This window comes from Centruroides vittatus, unplaced genomic scaffold (assembly GCF_030686945.1).
Source record: "Centruroides vittatus isolate TY-2023 unplaced genomic scaffold, ASM3068694v2 contig_742, whole genome shotgun sequence".
Lineage (NCBI taxonomy): Eukaryota > Metazoa > Arthropoda > Arachnida > Scorpiones > Buthidae > Centruroides > Centruroides vittatus.
Genome location: NW_027122478.1, coordinates 442,739 through 458,094, shown reverse-complemented (window position 1 = coordinate 458,094; position 15,356 = coordinate 442,739). Strand labels below are relative to the sequence as shown.

Genomic DNA, 15,356 nt, shown 5'->3' with positions numbered 1-15,356 from the left:
AAGTGGAATCAACTGTGTATTGCTTTTCAAAGGGTTTCAAATTGCATTTCTAGAACTAGAGGAGATATTAGCAAAATGAATCTCTGAATAATTAGAATATTACGTAATAGTCATAAGAACTTTGATTCAAATGCAGACTCTGAAATAATTTAATAAGTTTTCATTTAATTTGTTTGTAAACCTTTTTTTCATTATAAGTTGGATTTATCAAGTCAATAGATGATAATTTAATGAATCTGTATGTAATTTACTGGATTGATATAGGATAACATTTTTTCATTAATACAAAAGTAGATGAAAATATTACTAAAGCATACAGAATTGATTCTAAGCTGCATTCTAATATCCTGAATACAAGATAGAGTCAAAAATGAACTGAACTTTTGGCATAAGTATCATTACACAACACACAAATTTTTATGTCACACCACTTAACGTAAGCACATTATGCAACTACATACATCTATCACTTGTTAAAACAGTCTTATTTTTTTTTTTTTTTTTTTTTGTGATGTCTTTAAAAGCTTTTATTGCTGTAGTTTCTAATCTCTGCTACTTATTTAAGTGTGTTGCATTTCAACTTTCCTCCTAGTTTGGAGTACAAATAAAAGTTTGAGAGACAAGATCAGGAGAATAGGGGAATGGAGAAGCCTTATTATGCTCTTTTTGGCCAGTCTTTCATTGACTAGGACTGACTGATATGAAGAATAGAACAGAGTTTTTCATGTTGACAAGTAAAGTCATGGTAAAAGACCCAGTCCTGTCTCTCACAAATTAGACTGTTTTTGTCATACAACTTCATACCGACAGCAGATAAGTCTGTTATCTGCATGAAGCTGACATCTAGACAATAAGCATTTTAATACTATACCATCACCATATAAATAGATAAAGCTAAAGTGAGCTTTTGAAGCAAATAATAAATGAGATTTTTAATGTTGATTTTAATTAATACTTTTCATCATTTTTCTGTAAATTCGAGCATAACATTATTTTTTGAATGAAATTACTTATTTTTTATATTACTAACTGAAGTTTTAAATTACTGTATTGTTTTGTATTACAGAAAATTTTCATTATTGTAAATTTGTGTGAAATTGAAATTTTTTTTATTATTAATTAATAAATTAAATACATTTTTAGTATTTAAATCTTATCCTCAACATTTAAACTTGCTAAAATGTTAGATTAACTCAATGCTCAAAAGAATACTAATATAAATAAAAAAAAATTACTTTGATGATAGTTAAAACAAATTATTTTAGTTAAAAACCTATATAAATCACACTGATAAAATATTTTAGAAGTTATATACTTTGTTTAAATGTTTCAATAGTTACAATGAAACTGATTTACAAAGGAAATTTTCAATAATAAATTATTTACTGTCATGATTACAGAAATCTTCTAGAACATTTTGATATATTTAAATTTATCTGAGTATTGAAAAAAGTCTGAAAACATTTAGAATAAAGTAATTTCTAAATGTTTTAGATTGCATATTTATGTATTAAATTAGTTTATTTTAAAGAAATAAGAAAAGATATCAAGCAGTCTAGATTTGATATTTAATTCAATATTAAAATAAATCAATTTTTGTGTATTATGCATTGTATTTTTATATTTTACAACAAAGCTTCAATTTTTATTTTTTATATTTCAAAGAGGAAATAACAAAATTGTATCAACCATAAAATGTAGTATAATGCTGTGATTTGTGAGTAATAAAGAGGCATTTCTTCTATATTTCAAATAAATGAAGTAGTAAATTATTTTCATATGAATTAATAAATAAAAGTTTAGTTATTATTTTGTGCAGGTGAAGTTGCTATCCATATATTAAGATATCAGTTATTTTAATGAATAATGATATATTTCATTAAAAAGTAATGATGAATTTATAAAAAAAAAGCTTTTTCACTTAATGAAATTAGCTTAATTATTCCAATACACAAATATTTTGCTATCTGTTGAATTTTCATACCAACCAATTTAGATACTTTTTTCCATTGTGTTGCATATATGCCACAATTAACACTGATAATTTTTGAAGAATTATATGGTTTCTATTTTATCATCCCATACAGGATTATTAGTGTAGGTGGTCTTTGATTGAGTAAAGGAGTGATTGGCTTAAGCAGGATTAAAAACAATGAGTCCTTTAACACAAAAATTCTGTTATAAGAAAATTTAGTCAACTAAAAGGTGATTGACTTAAACAGATGATTATCTAGAGAGATTTTACTATATTGTATATTATGTTATATTTGATAATGCAAGTTATTTATGTGCAAAATCAAACTTTCACAAAGTTTCATTTTAAATATAAAACAAAAAAATTTTTGCTAGATGGCTGAATGGCCAAGACGGTAAAGTCAGACTGTTTGGAAGATCCAGGTTGATAACATCAGGTATTTTTTGTGGGCAATCTGTTTAGGATATCTCAGACTTTATTTTTCATCTCATCCCACTTGCTCATATTATTGATCTTGCTAAAGCTATACTGGATAGAGAAAAAGATTCTTTAATGCCACAGGGCAGTAAAGAATCTTTTGTATAAAGAATATAAAGTGTTAAGAATATTATGTTTTGATTAGTTTTTATTGTTAATTCATATTTGTTTCAAATATTTATTGTATTATAAATATTTTTGTATGCAAATAGTCAAAACATCTATTGAATTGAAAGTGCAACATTCACCTTCAGAGGGCATGTCCTTTTTTTTTAATTACTAGAACAAATCAGGAATATCTATTATCACTTTCCAGTAATACATGACCAACAAGGAAACTATTTCCATTTATTCTAATTTTCAAGAAAGTCTTAGGATTCCTTCTAATCCATATTGAGCTTGATACTCTTATTAATTTTAAACTCTTTCAGTACAGGAACTTTTAACATATTAATATCATGATCCATATATCAGTGTTTCTAAACATTTTTTCTGTTTATTTTTATAAGAATGAATAAAGCAAATTTGTTTGCATATGATAAAATACTTTCAAATTAAATAATTTTTTATTATGAAACAACTATTTATTTTTTAATATTTTAAAATTAAAACTACTTGATTATAAAATTGTTATGAATTTATATAAATATTTATTTTATAATTTTTATTTGTGTAATTGCTATCAATGAAATCTTGGGCCAAACCTAGAAGAAGTGCAAGAAAGTGCATTACAAGCTGGAATTTTAGATGTGCTATTGAATTACTTGGATAGATTTCATCAAGATGAAGATGTTGCTACACATTGCTTGCTTGTTTTGAATTGTCTTGCAGACTGTGGTATGTATGTTCTTTAATTAAATTTGATGTGTAATTTTATTATAATCTTTGAATTGATCAGTGATGTTTTTGAAACTAGTTCATTGTCCAATGAATTATGGACTTCACAGAAAATTCTGTTTCAACATATGTAATAAATATGATTGTCTACAAATTTATTTACATAAATTTACACAATATATACAAAATTTACAATTGAGGCATATTAGTTTAGATTCAGACAGAATGGTTCCTTCTCAAGGAAGCTAGGAAAGAGAGTAGAAATCTCAGTTCAAATTGGATTAGTTTCAGAGCAATAATCTTCAGAGGACATGTCCTTTTTTTAATTACTAGAACAAATCAGGAATATCTATTATCACTTTCTAGCAATACATGACCAACAAGGAAATTATTTCCATTTATTCTAATTTTCAAGAAAGTCTTAGGATTCCTTCAGATCCATATTGAGCATGATACTCTTATACAAAGATGAACTAAAAATTACATCTATCACAACTTATTATTCTGAATCCTTTCCTTCTGGATTAGTAGTTTTTATCCTTTCTAATCTTACTTCTTTTTTCTGGCTCCCTCTTTAATGAAATATAGAAAAAACTTCTTTCATTAAAAAATTTCTTACAAATATATTAGAAATAATAAAACAAGAACACATTGAATGAACATTAAAAGTAATTATAAGTAAAATAAAATAAATTCTAATTATAAATTATATAATCAAAACTTTTTTAGATTTGTTTTCTGTAATCATTATATGAAAATGCAACTGTTATGTATTTATTTCAATAAAAATAATATTTTGTGAGATAATTAAGTTATTCATTAGAAATGTAGCTTTATAAAAGATTTTAGCTATAAACAAATAATTTGTTTTAATAACTGAATGTTTATTTTTGTAGATGCTGGCAGAAATAAATTAATGGAGAAACCAATTTTATCATCATTAATGAATATTCTTGGAAAAAATATAACTGAAGATGTTATGGAATCACTTTTAGAACTATTTGGTAATCTTGCTGAATGTGGTGAGTTTGTTTATAAATGTCAGCTTGTTAAAATTATTTTTCAATATAACCTGAAAAATTGTTAAAATTTCAGATAGTGTTAAACTACAATTAGCTGAATTAGGCTTATGTGATCATTTACTAATTATTTTAAAAAGAAGTCAAGGTAAACCTGGAGAAGAACACCAAAGTATTGTAAAAATGGTTTGTGACCTGGTAGTGCTTATATTAACTGGTGGTATGTTTCAATTTTAATTAAACAGCTTAAAACTAAATTATTTAAATAATACTTTTTATTCCTACTATATTTTATTTTCTGAAGAAATTTTTTTAATAATCTTGATACTTCCTTTATTATTGAAAGCAGAAAATTTCAACTAAGTATGAAAAAGAACCAATGATTTATTTTATCTCTAATAAAGTAGATCACTGATTTCTTGTTTTACTTCTCTTACTATTTACAAAATTAATTCCTATTATTAAATTTATTCTCTTTTATATTTATACTAGCAGGTAGGCCTGGTGTTGCTCGGGCAAAAGTAACGGTAGCGAAGATTAAGATTATTACGTTATAGTTAACCTTAGCCATTTTCACAGAATACAAGAATTGGGTCCCCTGTTTCTAGACTAATTAGAGAATTGTTAGATGGGTCTAAAAATATGTTTGATTTCCCGCAAAAATGAAAAAAACCGCATCTGTGTCTTGCACGTCGCTTTCTCTTAACAATTTCATTGTTATGTAACACTTCCATTGTTACTTCACACTTCCATTGTTACTTCACACTTCCATTGTTACTTAACACTTTCATTGTTGATGGAAGTGTTAAGACTTAATCCTGTCCCTCTCCCCTGTGGGGAGGAATTTCGGAAAATCCCTTCTTAGTGTGCGTCCTCATGACGTACCCTAACTGTGTACCAACTTTCAACTCCTTAACGTTTGGGCTCTGCACTGATTATTATTATTATCATCATCATTATTATCATTATCAACTCGTCTCGATTATATATATAGATTATTTGCTATAGTTCATACATAATAATTTATATTCAGTTAATATTAAAATATATCATTTGATAAATGATATATTTCAATAAACAAAACAATATTGAAATTTTTTCTAATAATTTTATAGATAATGAATTGCACTTTTAATAACATATTAGACAGTTATGAAAAAATGCTAATAAAAGCAGAAAGTGCAAAGTTACATATAACAAATATAATATATAAAATATACTAATCAAATATAACAAAAATGCAGAAAGTAAACATTTTTACTATATTAGACTGGTGAAATGATTTGATAAACTGCAAATTGCTTTGCTTTTTGCATTTGCTGGTGATTTACTGAGTGTAGACTAACCTTAAGTCAGGGGTTCCCAATCTTTTTTGTGTATTGACTTGACCCTTTTAAGACCCTTTTTTGTGTATTTTTTTTTCATTGACACCCTTGTGCATATATAAATTTATTTTTTCTTATGTGGGAATTTAGGGCTATGAAAGCTTGTTTCTCATCAGTATTTGGCTTCAGATCAGAAAGATTTGCTTACAGAGTCACTGGATGGGATTTTAGTAATATTTAATTTGAGTATAGGAAGTTCTTATGATCTTCCTGTCGCTTTTTCCTGACACCAGCCTAATTTGAGCGTTAGGCACACTAATGAATAAATTATATACTTTTCCAAGCGGGAGGGATTGTAGATACATGATAAGACTTTGGCTGAGAATTGAGACCAATAACGAGATCATTTAAAGCAATGAAACAAAATTTAATGAGAACAAAAATGAAATAAACCTACAGATATACAAGGAGATTCTAACTCACTATTCTGATCGTATGCGAGAGAGAGTTTACATCAAGTAAAAACATACTATCTCAATTGGAGAACTCGGTTGCTGTCTTCTGATTCACTTCATGGCAGTGAAATTCAACAGATGCAGGTTGAGGAAGAGGATGTTGAGTGAAGGAGCTTGAATCAGAACCAGCACCAAAGAAAGTTTGTTTTGAACTCCCTGAATTATAGGAAATTGCCTCTTTTATCGTAAGTCCCGTCCAATAGAAATTATGGATTTACTTCCACTGACAGGCTGTACAGATGGGTTAGATACTCAGATGTTTGTTAAGATTAGAGATAAACTCTTGTGAAAGGAAGTTCGATTTCCCTCTTTGGCACAAAAGTGACAGATGTGTCTTCCATTAATGAAAACAATATGAAAAGATACATATGTGGTACGATCCAAAAGTTCGGGGACTGCAGTAATGTATGACAACGAAAGTACATATTTGAAGTTACAGCGTATGAAATGGATTCTACCAAACTACCTCTATGCGTTCAGGTTAATTTCACCCATGTCATGTGATTAAACCGCAAGTGCTGCTGTTTTTTCCGGAGATGGTTACCTTTGTTCTGTGATGTAATAAAAGTGGAGTTTCAAGAACAACCTCCAACATTAAATTTTGTCAGCATTTAGGTAAAACACCTACAAAGACTTTAAAATTGCTAAGAAAGGTGTATGGTGATTCTACCATGGCGAAGTCGAAATGTTGGAGATTGTTCTTGAAACTCCACTTTTATTATGTCGCAGAACAAAGGTAACCATCTCTGGAAAAAAACAGCAGCGCTCGCGGTTTAATCACATGACATGGGTGAAATTAACCTGAACACGTGGAGGTGGTTTGGTAGAATCCATTTCATACGCTGTAACTTCAAATGTGTATGTTCATTTCATGTTCATTTCATAATGTAACTTCAAATACATGCTTTTGTTGTCATAGATTACTGCAGTCCCCAAACTTTTGGATCATACCACATATATTTTTCCCATGTTAATTCAATATATTTTTGAAAGAAAAAGAATTTTACTATGTAAGAAAGCAGTATTTCTTTGTTTTCTCCTTCAAAAGATGAAGGAAGTGGTTGGATTATGATGCAGATTAGGGCCGTTTTTCAGATCGATTCATTAAACTCTACATTTTATTATTTACTTGTTTATTTCTCATTCCAATTCTCACACTTACTTTATTTTGTTTTTTCTTATTTATTTTACAAACAGTTGGAAAAGTCTTATGACTTGATTTCCACCCCCCAAATAATAACCACACATATTCTACAATAAAACAACTGAGAAAAATTAAAATTAATATATATATGTATAACAAACAAGTAAAACAGCAAGGCCAGTTTTGGGATGAGACTGTGCCTCAGAGACTCACTACTAAGCAGGATCACTTCGACACTCACAGTGGGTCTCGTTCTCATTCTCCAATCTTCTTTGGTATCACTGGTTTTCAGTGCAATTGTTTAAACTTCGCTGGCTTCAGCCATGGCCACAACCACAAGGTCATCCACAAAGCATTTTCAGTGAAATTAACCAAACCAATGTCGAAATTTCTCTCCGCTGCATGTCACCCAAGGTTGAATTTTTGTTGGTGTCTAATGAAAATTTCCCGTTTTTGAAAAAAATAATTGTGGCTATTGTATCGTCCAAAATTATTTTTTTATTTTGCAGAAACAAAATAAATATATTAATAAACATAAAAACAAAAAAAAAATTATATTTTGGAAATTAGTTTTAATATAAAATTATAATGACTAGCGCCATCTAGTTTCAAAAACGTTCCGATGCTGAAATGAGATATCTTGGGTCAAGGTCAGCACGTTGCAGCCAGAGATATGTCAGGAATAACACGGGATGGGTATATGGGTTTTTTCAAAGATTTGTTTGTCAAAATTCGATTTTGCAACGTTTGCATTTTGAACTTTCCAATGAGCAACCCATGCACAAATCTCGCATTAGTGCCTGTTGTAGAAAGAGTGTCGCCATTTTGTATTTTATTTTGACTCAGTTCTTGGTCCCCTGAGTACCTACAAGTCTGGTTTTTTTTATGTGCACATGATTTGGCCACCAAATACTCTGTGCCAAATTGCAACTCTTGACATCTACTTCTTCATACCTCTAAGGTGTCCAGCTGTTACGGCATCATGATTTTATAAACAAGACATAGTCTCACAAAAAACAACTACGTTTATAATTCACATCTTAAATACAAAATTACATTACATAAAAGGGCAAATAAATAGTAACAACAATATAAATATAAAATTGTAAAATCAATAATATAAAAGTTTATTGTATTTATATTAAAATATAATAAAAATAATGTAAAAGTAAAATATAACATGTGAAAAAATTCATAAATTTAAGAAATAAAAAATTAAAAAGCATACTATATTACTGGTCAATTATATAAAATACATTTACAAATTCTTTTATATTGTGAAAAATTATAGTGCAAGATATGGTCCACTGGATTAAAATTAAATGCATTACAGTATAAATATGATCTATGGCTTTGCTGTCCAACTTATCATAGCCCGTGGGCCGTATTTTCTTCACCAAACATTTCGGGGGCCAAGAAGGTTGATAAATGAAAAGTCAGTTTATGTTAATTAAAAAAATATTTTATTTATACTGAAAAGAAAACTTTAAAATATTCGTAATATATTAATGAGAACATTGTGGCCGTAATTTTCACATAGTAAAATAATTTTAATATTAATAATAATAATTTAGTAACATAAATTTATTCATAGTAAAATGTACTCGCGGGCCGTAAAAATAATTTGGCGGGCCGCCAGTTGGACAGCCCTGATCTATGGGATATGGCTAATCAGTAAACAGGAGTATAGGCATGTTGTATTATGCATTCTCCTATCAGGTATTCACAGATTGAACCAGTAATTGTTTATTATTTCATTAAATATTTAAAACATAATATACGATCAAAATATTTTATTCTTTCCATTAATTCAGATAATCAGACTCTAACATGAACTACATCTGAATTAGAAGTGTATGGCAAGTTACTGAATTTATTTAACAGTAAATGTACTTTATGATTTTCCTTGGCAAGGATTTATGGAGCAGTCATTGATCGTATTGGAAGGCAATAGTCTATAATAGACTGAAAATTTGTAAAGAATATACTTCTTAGGACAACCTTGGAAGAAATTGTTTTGCAAAATTGCCATAATATCCCATGGCAAATTGAGAGATATTTAGCTAGCATTTTGACATGATGTTTAAATGTCAATTTGCTATATGTATTCCCAGATTGCCATATGTATAAACATATCTTAATATATCAGTTTTTATATTAAGTGGGGGAAGATAAGGATTGCATTTAAGTGACTAGCACAATACTATTGTTTTTTGAATGTTAATATTTAAATTAACTTTGGGAAAATATTGATGATAATATGTTAAGATTGGATTATAAAACTGAAGGATTTTGATTTACTAATTTGATATCATCAGTGTAGGCCAGGGGTGGTGAACATTTTTAAGTTCAATGTCATATAGTAAGCATACTTAGCTTTAAAGATCTTTATGCATGCCAAAGTTCTAGACTTTGGCATGCATAAACATCTTTGAAGCTTGAACATGGAAGCTTAAACATCTTTATTGGATTAGCCATATCCAATATTTAAATAAATTAAACAAATATGTTTTTATTAGAATAAATGTAAAAAAGCTGACTGTAAAAAGAATGATTGGGTGATAAACCAAAAGGATGATTGAAAAACACAGATAATGAATCAAAATTGTATGATATGTTACATTCCAGATGATTTCTCCTTATCTGTCACTTTGGGCACACATGCCATAGGTTTTCCGCCTCTAGTATAGGCTATTTTTATTATTTACATATTATTTTTTAATACAGTTTTATACTTGGAAAGTTTTGAATATGATAGTGAAAATATTTTCAAGGATTTATAAATTATTATATTTACTAAATAATTAAACAATATTAAAATATTATACTATATATGCATATACAAAATGTATATAATTTGCTTATAACCCTGTTTCGAACTTTCATTAACACCTAGGAGATTGATACTGAACCCATTGGAAAACACTGCTATAAGTGAATAAATAATCAATTTAAATGTTTCCATTTCAAAGTGAATAGTGAGATAAAGGTGCTCTGGGGTACCAAAAAATATGACATAAGCGCAAAGCTAAAGTGTTTTGTAATTGAGAAAGGGAGAAAATACCACGCAGAAAATTTCTAATGTATAATTGCAAAAAATACACAAGTGAGAAATACATAAATAGGATTCAGCTGTGTATGTATGTATGTATGTATATACATATATTAATAATGTATTTTCTTTACAGAATTCTTTTGTTAGCATTATGTTAATAAACTTAAAATGTTTTTGATATTTTCATTTCATAAATTCCAATTTTTTACATTATGATTATTTATATTCTGATTATCTACATTATATTTACATAATAAAATGTAAAACAAAATTGGAACAGGTTGCAAATATCAAAAAATATAATCTTTTTCTCTTTCCAGCAAAGCATTTTGTTAACAAAAGACATAACTTTTTTCCTTTTTTTATTTACACTATATTTAGTTAATATAATTGAATTACAAATTTAAAAATTATTTTTATTTATAAAAAAATAATAATTCTAAATTTTAGATGCTAGCATGGATTATCTATATAATAAAGGTCAAGGCAGCATTTATAAAGAAAGTTTAATGTGGTTAATGTCTACTGATGACAATTTACAAATAGCAGGTTCTTTGGCTGCTGGTAATTTTGCTAGAAAAGGTTAGATAATGCTTTTATTTTTTATAATTGTACTTATAATACAATATACAGTAATTCCATTCAATAAAAACTTTTTTTTAAATCAGATATAGTTGTATTAATATTAAATAATAAGTGAAACTTTTTTCAAAATGCATATATATTTATTAAAGTCAAATTATTATATATGAATAATAATCATTTTTCATGTGTCTGTCAATGAAAATATGCTAAATATTTTAGTATCTAGTTATCTAAGAGTTGTAATTTAACTCTTTTAGTTATTAAAATTGTGAATTATATTTTTATAATACAAAAATTGTTTATTATTTTTAATTAAAGTATATTACTATCATTTTAGATGAACATTGTATTCAAATGGTAAAAGATGGTGTTCCAAAGCATTTATTATTACTTTTACAAAATCATTCCGGAAAGGATGGAGATATTAGACTTCAGCATGCCATACTATCTGCACTTAGAAATTTATCAATTCCATGTAAGGTTTTTACTATATTTTGAAAATTAAAGTGAAATAAGTCCACTCGTGTTTGCTAGATTTCTATTTTTTAAATTAATATAGGCTTTTGAAAAGTTACCTGCATAATTCACAAATATTATTACAAAATGCCAGTTGGGAATTTAAATTTAGATTCAAGTATGATATCCATTGTGCTTGAGGTTTTATCAGCTATATCAAAGAGATATTAAGAAGAATGTCTTCATGTGAAAAAATTAAGGTGATAATGAACAACAGGGTCAAATTTTTCCGATTTTGTTTTTCAACCAATGCATAAATCTACCGATCACATTCTAGCTGTCAAAGGTGTGACTATAATATACTTCAATGGGAATGGAATATACTGATAGCTAATTGGATGATGGAAATGTGCCCCATTTTCCTTTTCCATCTATTAACTCACTCATTAAAAATAAATATAATGATTCTTAGAGTATGATATTTTCTTTTCAGCAAATTACTTGAAAAAGGACCTGACAAGGAAGATTTTTAATTTTTGTGATAAGATTTAATCCTTTCTCGTAAGCTCCTTTTTCAAACAGTTTCTTTAATATGAAAAAACATATTTAACCATATTAAAAATATCAGAATATAACCAATGCAAATCCTTAGTCAATCTCCTTATTGTATTAAGGATTAATAAACAGCATTTTTCATACAATATTTTATTAATTAAATATATAACATATGAAGCAATGACATAAATGGTATAGTTTACTATGCAACAGTTCAGAAATAAAAGAGAATTATACCCAAATATTGAGATTCTAGCATTATGTAACATTTATGTAAACACCCTTTCTCTTGCAGTGCATCATAATTATCTGCATACCCATCTACCCATATCTGCATTATATAATTTAAGGACAGCTCTCCGAAGTCAGTGTTTTTCAACCTTTTTCTAACAATGACATTCAATCTGGTAATTTTTTTCTTTTGGCACCCTTGAAGTTACAGCACCCTAGTGTGCCACGGCATCTCAATTGAAAACCACTGTGCTAAGTGATAGGATCTAGATAGGATTCAAACCAGATTTACCTATGATGATAGAATGATACCATTTCATGTGACAATGTGGCTAATGAGAACTTCATGAACATGATCATTAATGTTAAAAGAGAATAATTATATCAATGATTTTTTTTCACATATATGAAGTGATTATTTTGAAAAATTTAATTGAACACAACTGAAATTTTGAAACAGTTCTGAAAATTTACTTCTCTTTTAGTTAAAACCTAAAAAATATCTAGAAATTATTCTTGATTAAGAATCTTAGAAATTCAGTCATTTGTGATGAGTGCTATTTTAGACTTGCATGATTGGCAAAATATAGATCATGTGCCATATATGAAACTTTGATTCTGATTGGCTATGTTTGACATTTTTTGATGCTTATTCCTTTATATAAATATAGATGTTCATTTTTGGTTTTAGTTAGTAGGCCTATTACAAAATATGAAATAAAAGTAATTAAAATATTATATAATAAATGAATATTATTTTTTTAAAAAAACCTGTAATTTTTTGTGGTAAAATTTAATTTGATGAATATTTTTAAATAAAACATTATAAATATCAGTCATTTTTTTCCTGTTTTAACATAAAGATTTCAGTGTTTTGTACTGTATGAAGATGGAAAGAAATGATTGTGTATTACTTTAAGTCAAATTAAGTAAATTGCAATTATACAATTTTTGAAGTTTACATGTGATTGAATTTTTTATTGATTTTTTTTTTTAAATATGATAAAACATTTTATTGCTTATTACTGTTTTTAATATTATTATTATTAAATTTAATATAATTTATATTTTTAAATCAGATATTTTGTAATTTTACAGTACAAAACAAACCACTTTTGATAGAACTTGGTGTAGTGGAAAAAATTCTTCCAATGGTTGATGTAGAAACATTTCCAGTTGTATTTAAATTACTAGGAACTATTCGAATGTTAGTTGACAAACAAGGTAATGAAGGAATTGTACTGTGTCATTTAAAAAATATATATATATATATATATACAGTAAGACTCCACTTAACACTGATTTGATATTACGTGGTCTGCTTGAAGCCTAAAAAGAAAGCTCAAAATTTACACTGATTTAAATTATCGTGGCATTTCATTGATTATTCCCAAACACGAACCAATCCACAAAAGGTGGCAATTCATCATAGCACTGTACTTCCTCTAAATCTATGTTTGTTTGGTGCCATTTTGGGAAAAATATAACATCATAGCCATATGCCATAGGCAATATTGACTTGGCTTGGCAAGAATTAACTGATATAAATGCATGAACGAAATGTGGAAGAAGTTATGGTTGAAGGTATCCAAGAATTCTCAACAAGAAAAGCCTATCGCTGTATCTTTAGGTTGACCAAATTGTCAACCTAATTGATACAGCAGGACTAGGAGATGTAGACAAGCAGGATATTCAGGATTGCTGCAGGTTTCTGGCAATAGCCTTACCAACGATGACCTTCAAGAAATGGCAGAACAAAGAATTCATGTAGAACTGGAAAATGGAGATTTTGAAAATGAAGAACCCAAAGAATTTCTCTACAAATTTCCTTAGTAAAAGTTTGATAAGGATAATCAAAATTGTTGATCAAATTGTAGCGAATGATCCAGATTTTGAAAGGAGTGCAAAAGCAAGACGAGGCATTTTGGATGTGTTTTCCTGCTACCGACGTTTACTTAAGGAAAGAAAACTGTGACAAATGAAACTATACGACTTTATTGCAAAAACAAGAATTTCAGAAGAGCCAGGACCTTCATCACAAAAAATGAACTTTACATTTCTGTGTGCATACATTTATGTGTTATTTAACATACAGGGGTGTTTTTTTTTTAAACTGACGGTACTCAGAGACATCTGTAGAACAATCTAACAGCCAGACTGTCGCCAAATTTGGGAGAGTGACTAAGGATGACATGGGAAAGAGATTCCGCGAAGAAAAAGGTAGTACCCAAATTTGCCGGTAGGGGTGGATTTGGCACTGTTGTAGCAAAACAGCTAAGAATTTGTTGAAGGTTCACAGACTGCACTTGTTGAAGGTTCACAGACTGCACTTGTTGAAGGTTTACAGGGGACCGTTACTGGTAGTAGCAGTGCCTGGGGAGTGGCATGACAATTGGAAATGATGCCTTCGACAGTATGGCAAGTTCTGCGAAAAGTTCTCAAGTTCTATCCATACAAGATAAGCCACCTGCAAGAATTAAAACCAAACGACCATGCTACACAGTTGACATTTGCTCTGACATTTCTTGCCAGGAATAGATGCTTGGCCGTGGATAATTCTCTGGGGAGTTGAGGGCCATTTTTACCTGAATTTAGGTAAAATGTCAGAGCAAATGTCAACCGTGTAGCATGGTCATTTGGTTTTAATTCTTGCAGGTGGCTTATCTTGTATGGATAGAACTTGAGAACTTTACACAGAACTTGCCATACCATTAAAGAACTTCCAATTGTCGTGCCACTCCCCAGGCGCTGCTACTACCAGCAACGGTCCCCTGTAAACCTTCAACAAATTCTTAGCTGTTTCGCTACAACAGTGCCAAATCCACCCCTATTGGCGAATTTGGGTACTACCATTTTTCTTCGTGGAATCTCTTTCCCATGTCATCCTTAGTCACTCTCCCAAATTTGGCAACAGTCTGGCTGTTAGATTGTTCTACAGATGTCTTTGAGTACCGTCAGTTTAAAAAAAAAAAAACACCCTGTATATTATTATACAAATTAATATAAAAATAACTTAAAATTAAAGTAAAATCTGTTTATTTTTGGTCGTGTATTTCCCTTTCCCTATTTACTCTATGTTAAAATGACCTTGTTTAATGCTGTTTCATTTAGTGCTTTGTTGTCTAGGAACGCATTCCCTGCGTTAAGAGGGGGTCTTACTGTATATGTATGTGTGTGTATGT

General features: G+C 28.8%; 1 protein-coding gene across 2 annotated transcripts in view; it reads left to right on the top strand.

The window, feature by feature from the left end:
* Window positions 1-15,356, top strand: part of LOC136981050 (rap1 GTPase-GDP dissociation stimulator 1-like) — a 62,134-nt gene that overhangs the window by 28,504 nt on the left and 18,274 nt on the right. Inside the window, exons 6-11 of one of the 2 annotated variants that reach the window (XM_067277323.1) lie at window positions 3,164-3,289; window positions 4,186-4,311; window positions 4,385-4,528; window positions 10,798-10,929; window positions 11,270-11,407; window positions 13,273-13,398. In XM_067277323.1, the coding sequence (XP_067133424.1) occupies window positions 3,164-3,289; window positions 4,186-4,311; window positions 4,385-4,528; window positions 10,798-10,929; window positions 11,270-11,407; window positions 13,273-13,398 (792 nt within the window). Of the gene's footprint in view, window positions 1-3,160; window positions 3,290-4,185; window positions 4,312-4,384; window positions 4,529-10,797; window positions 10,930-11,269; window positions 11,408-13,272; window positions 13,399-15,356 lie in introns of both variants that reach the window. The other variant, XM_067277322.1, reaches the window with a different exon arrangement.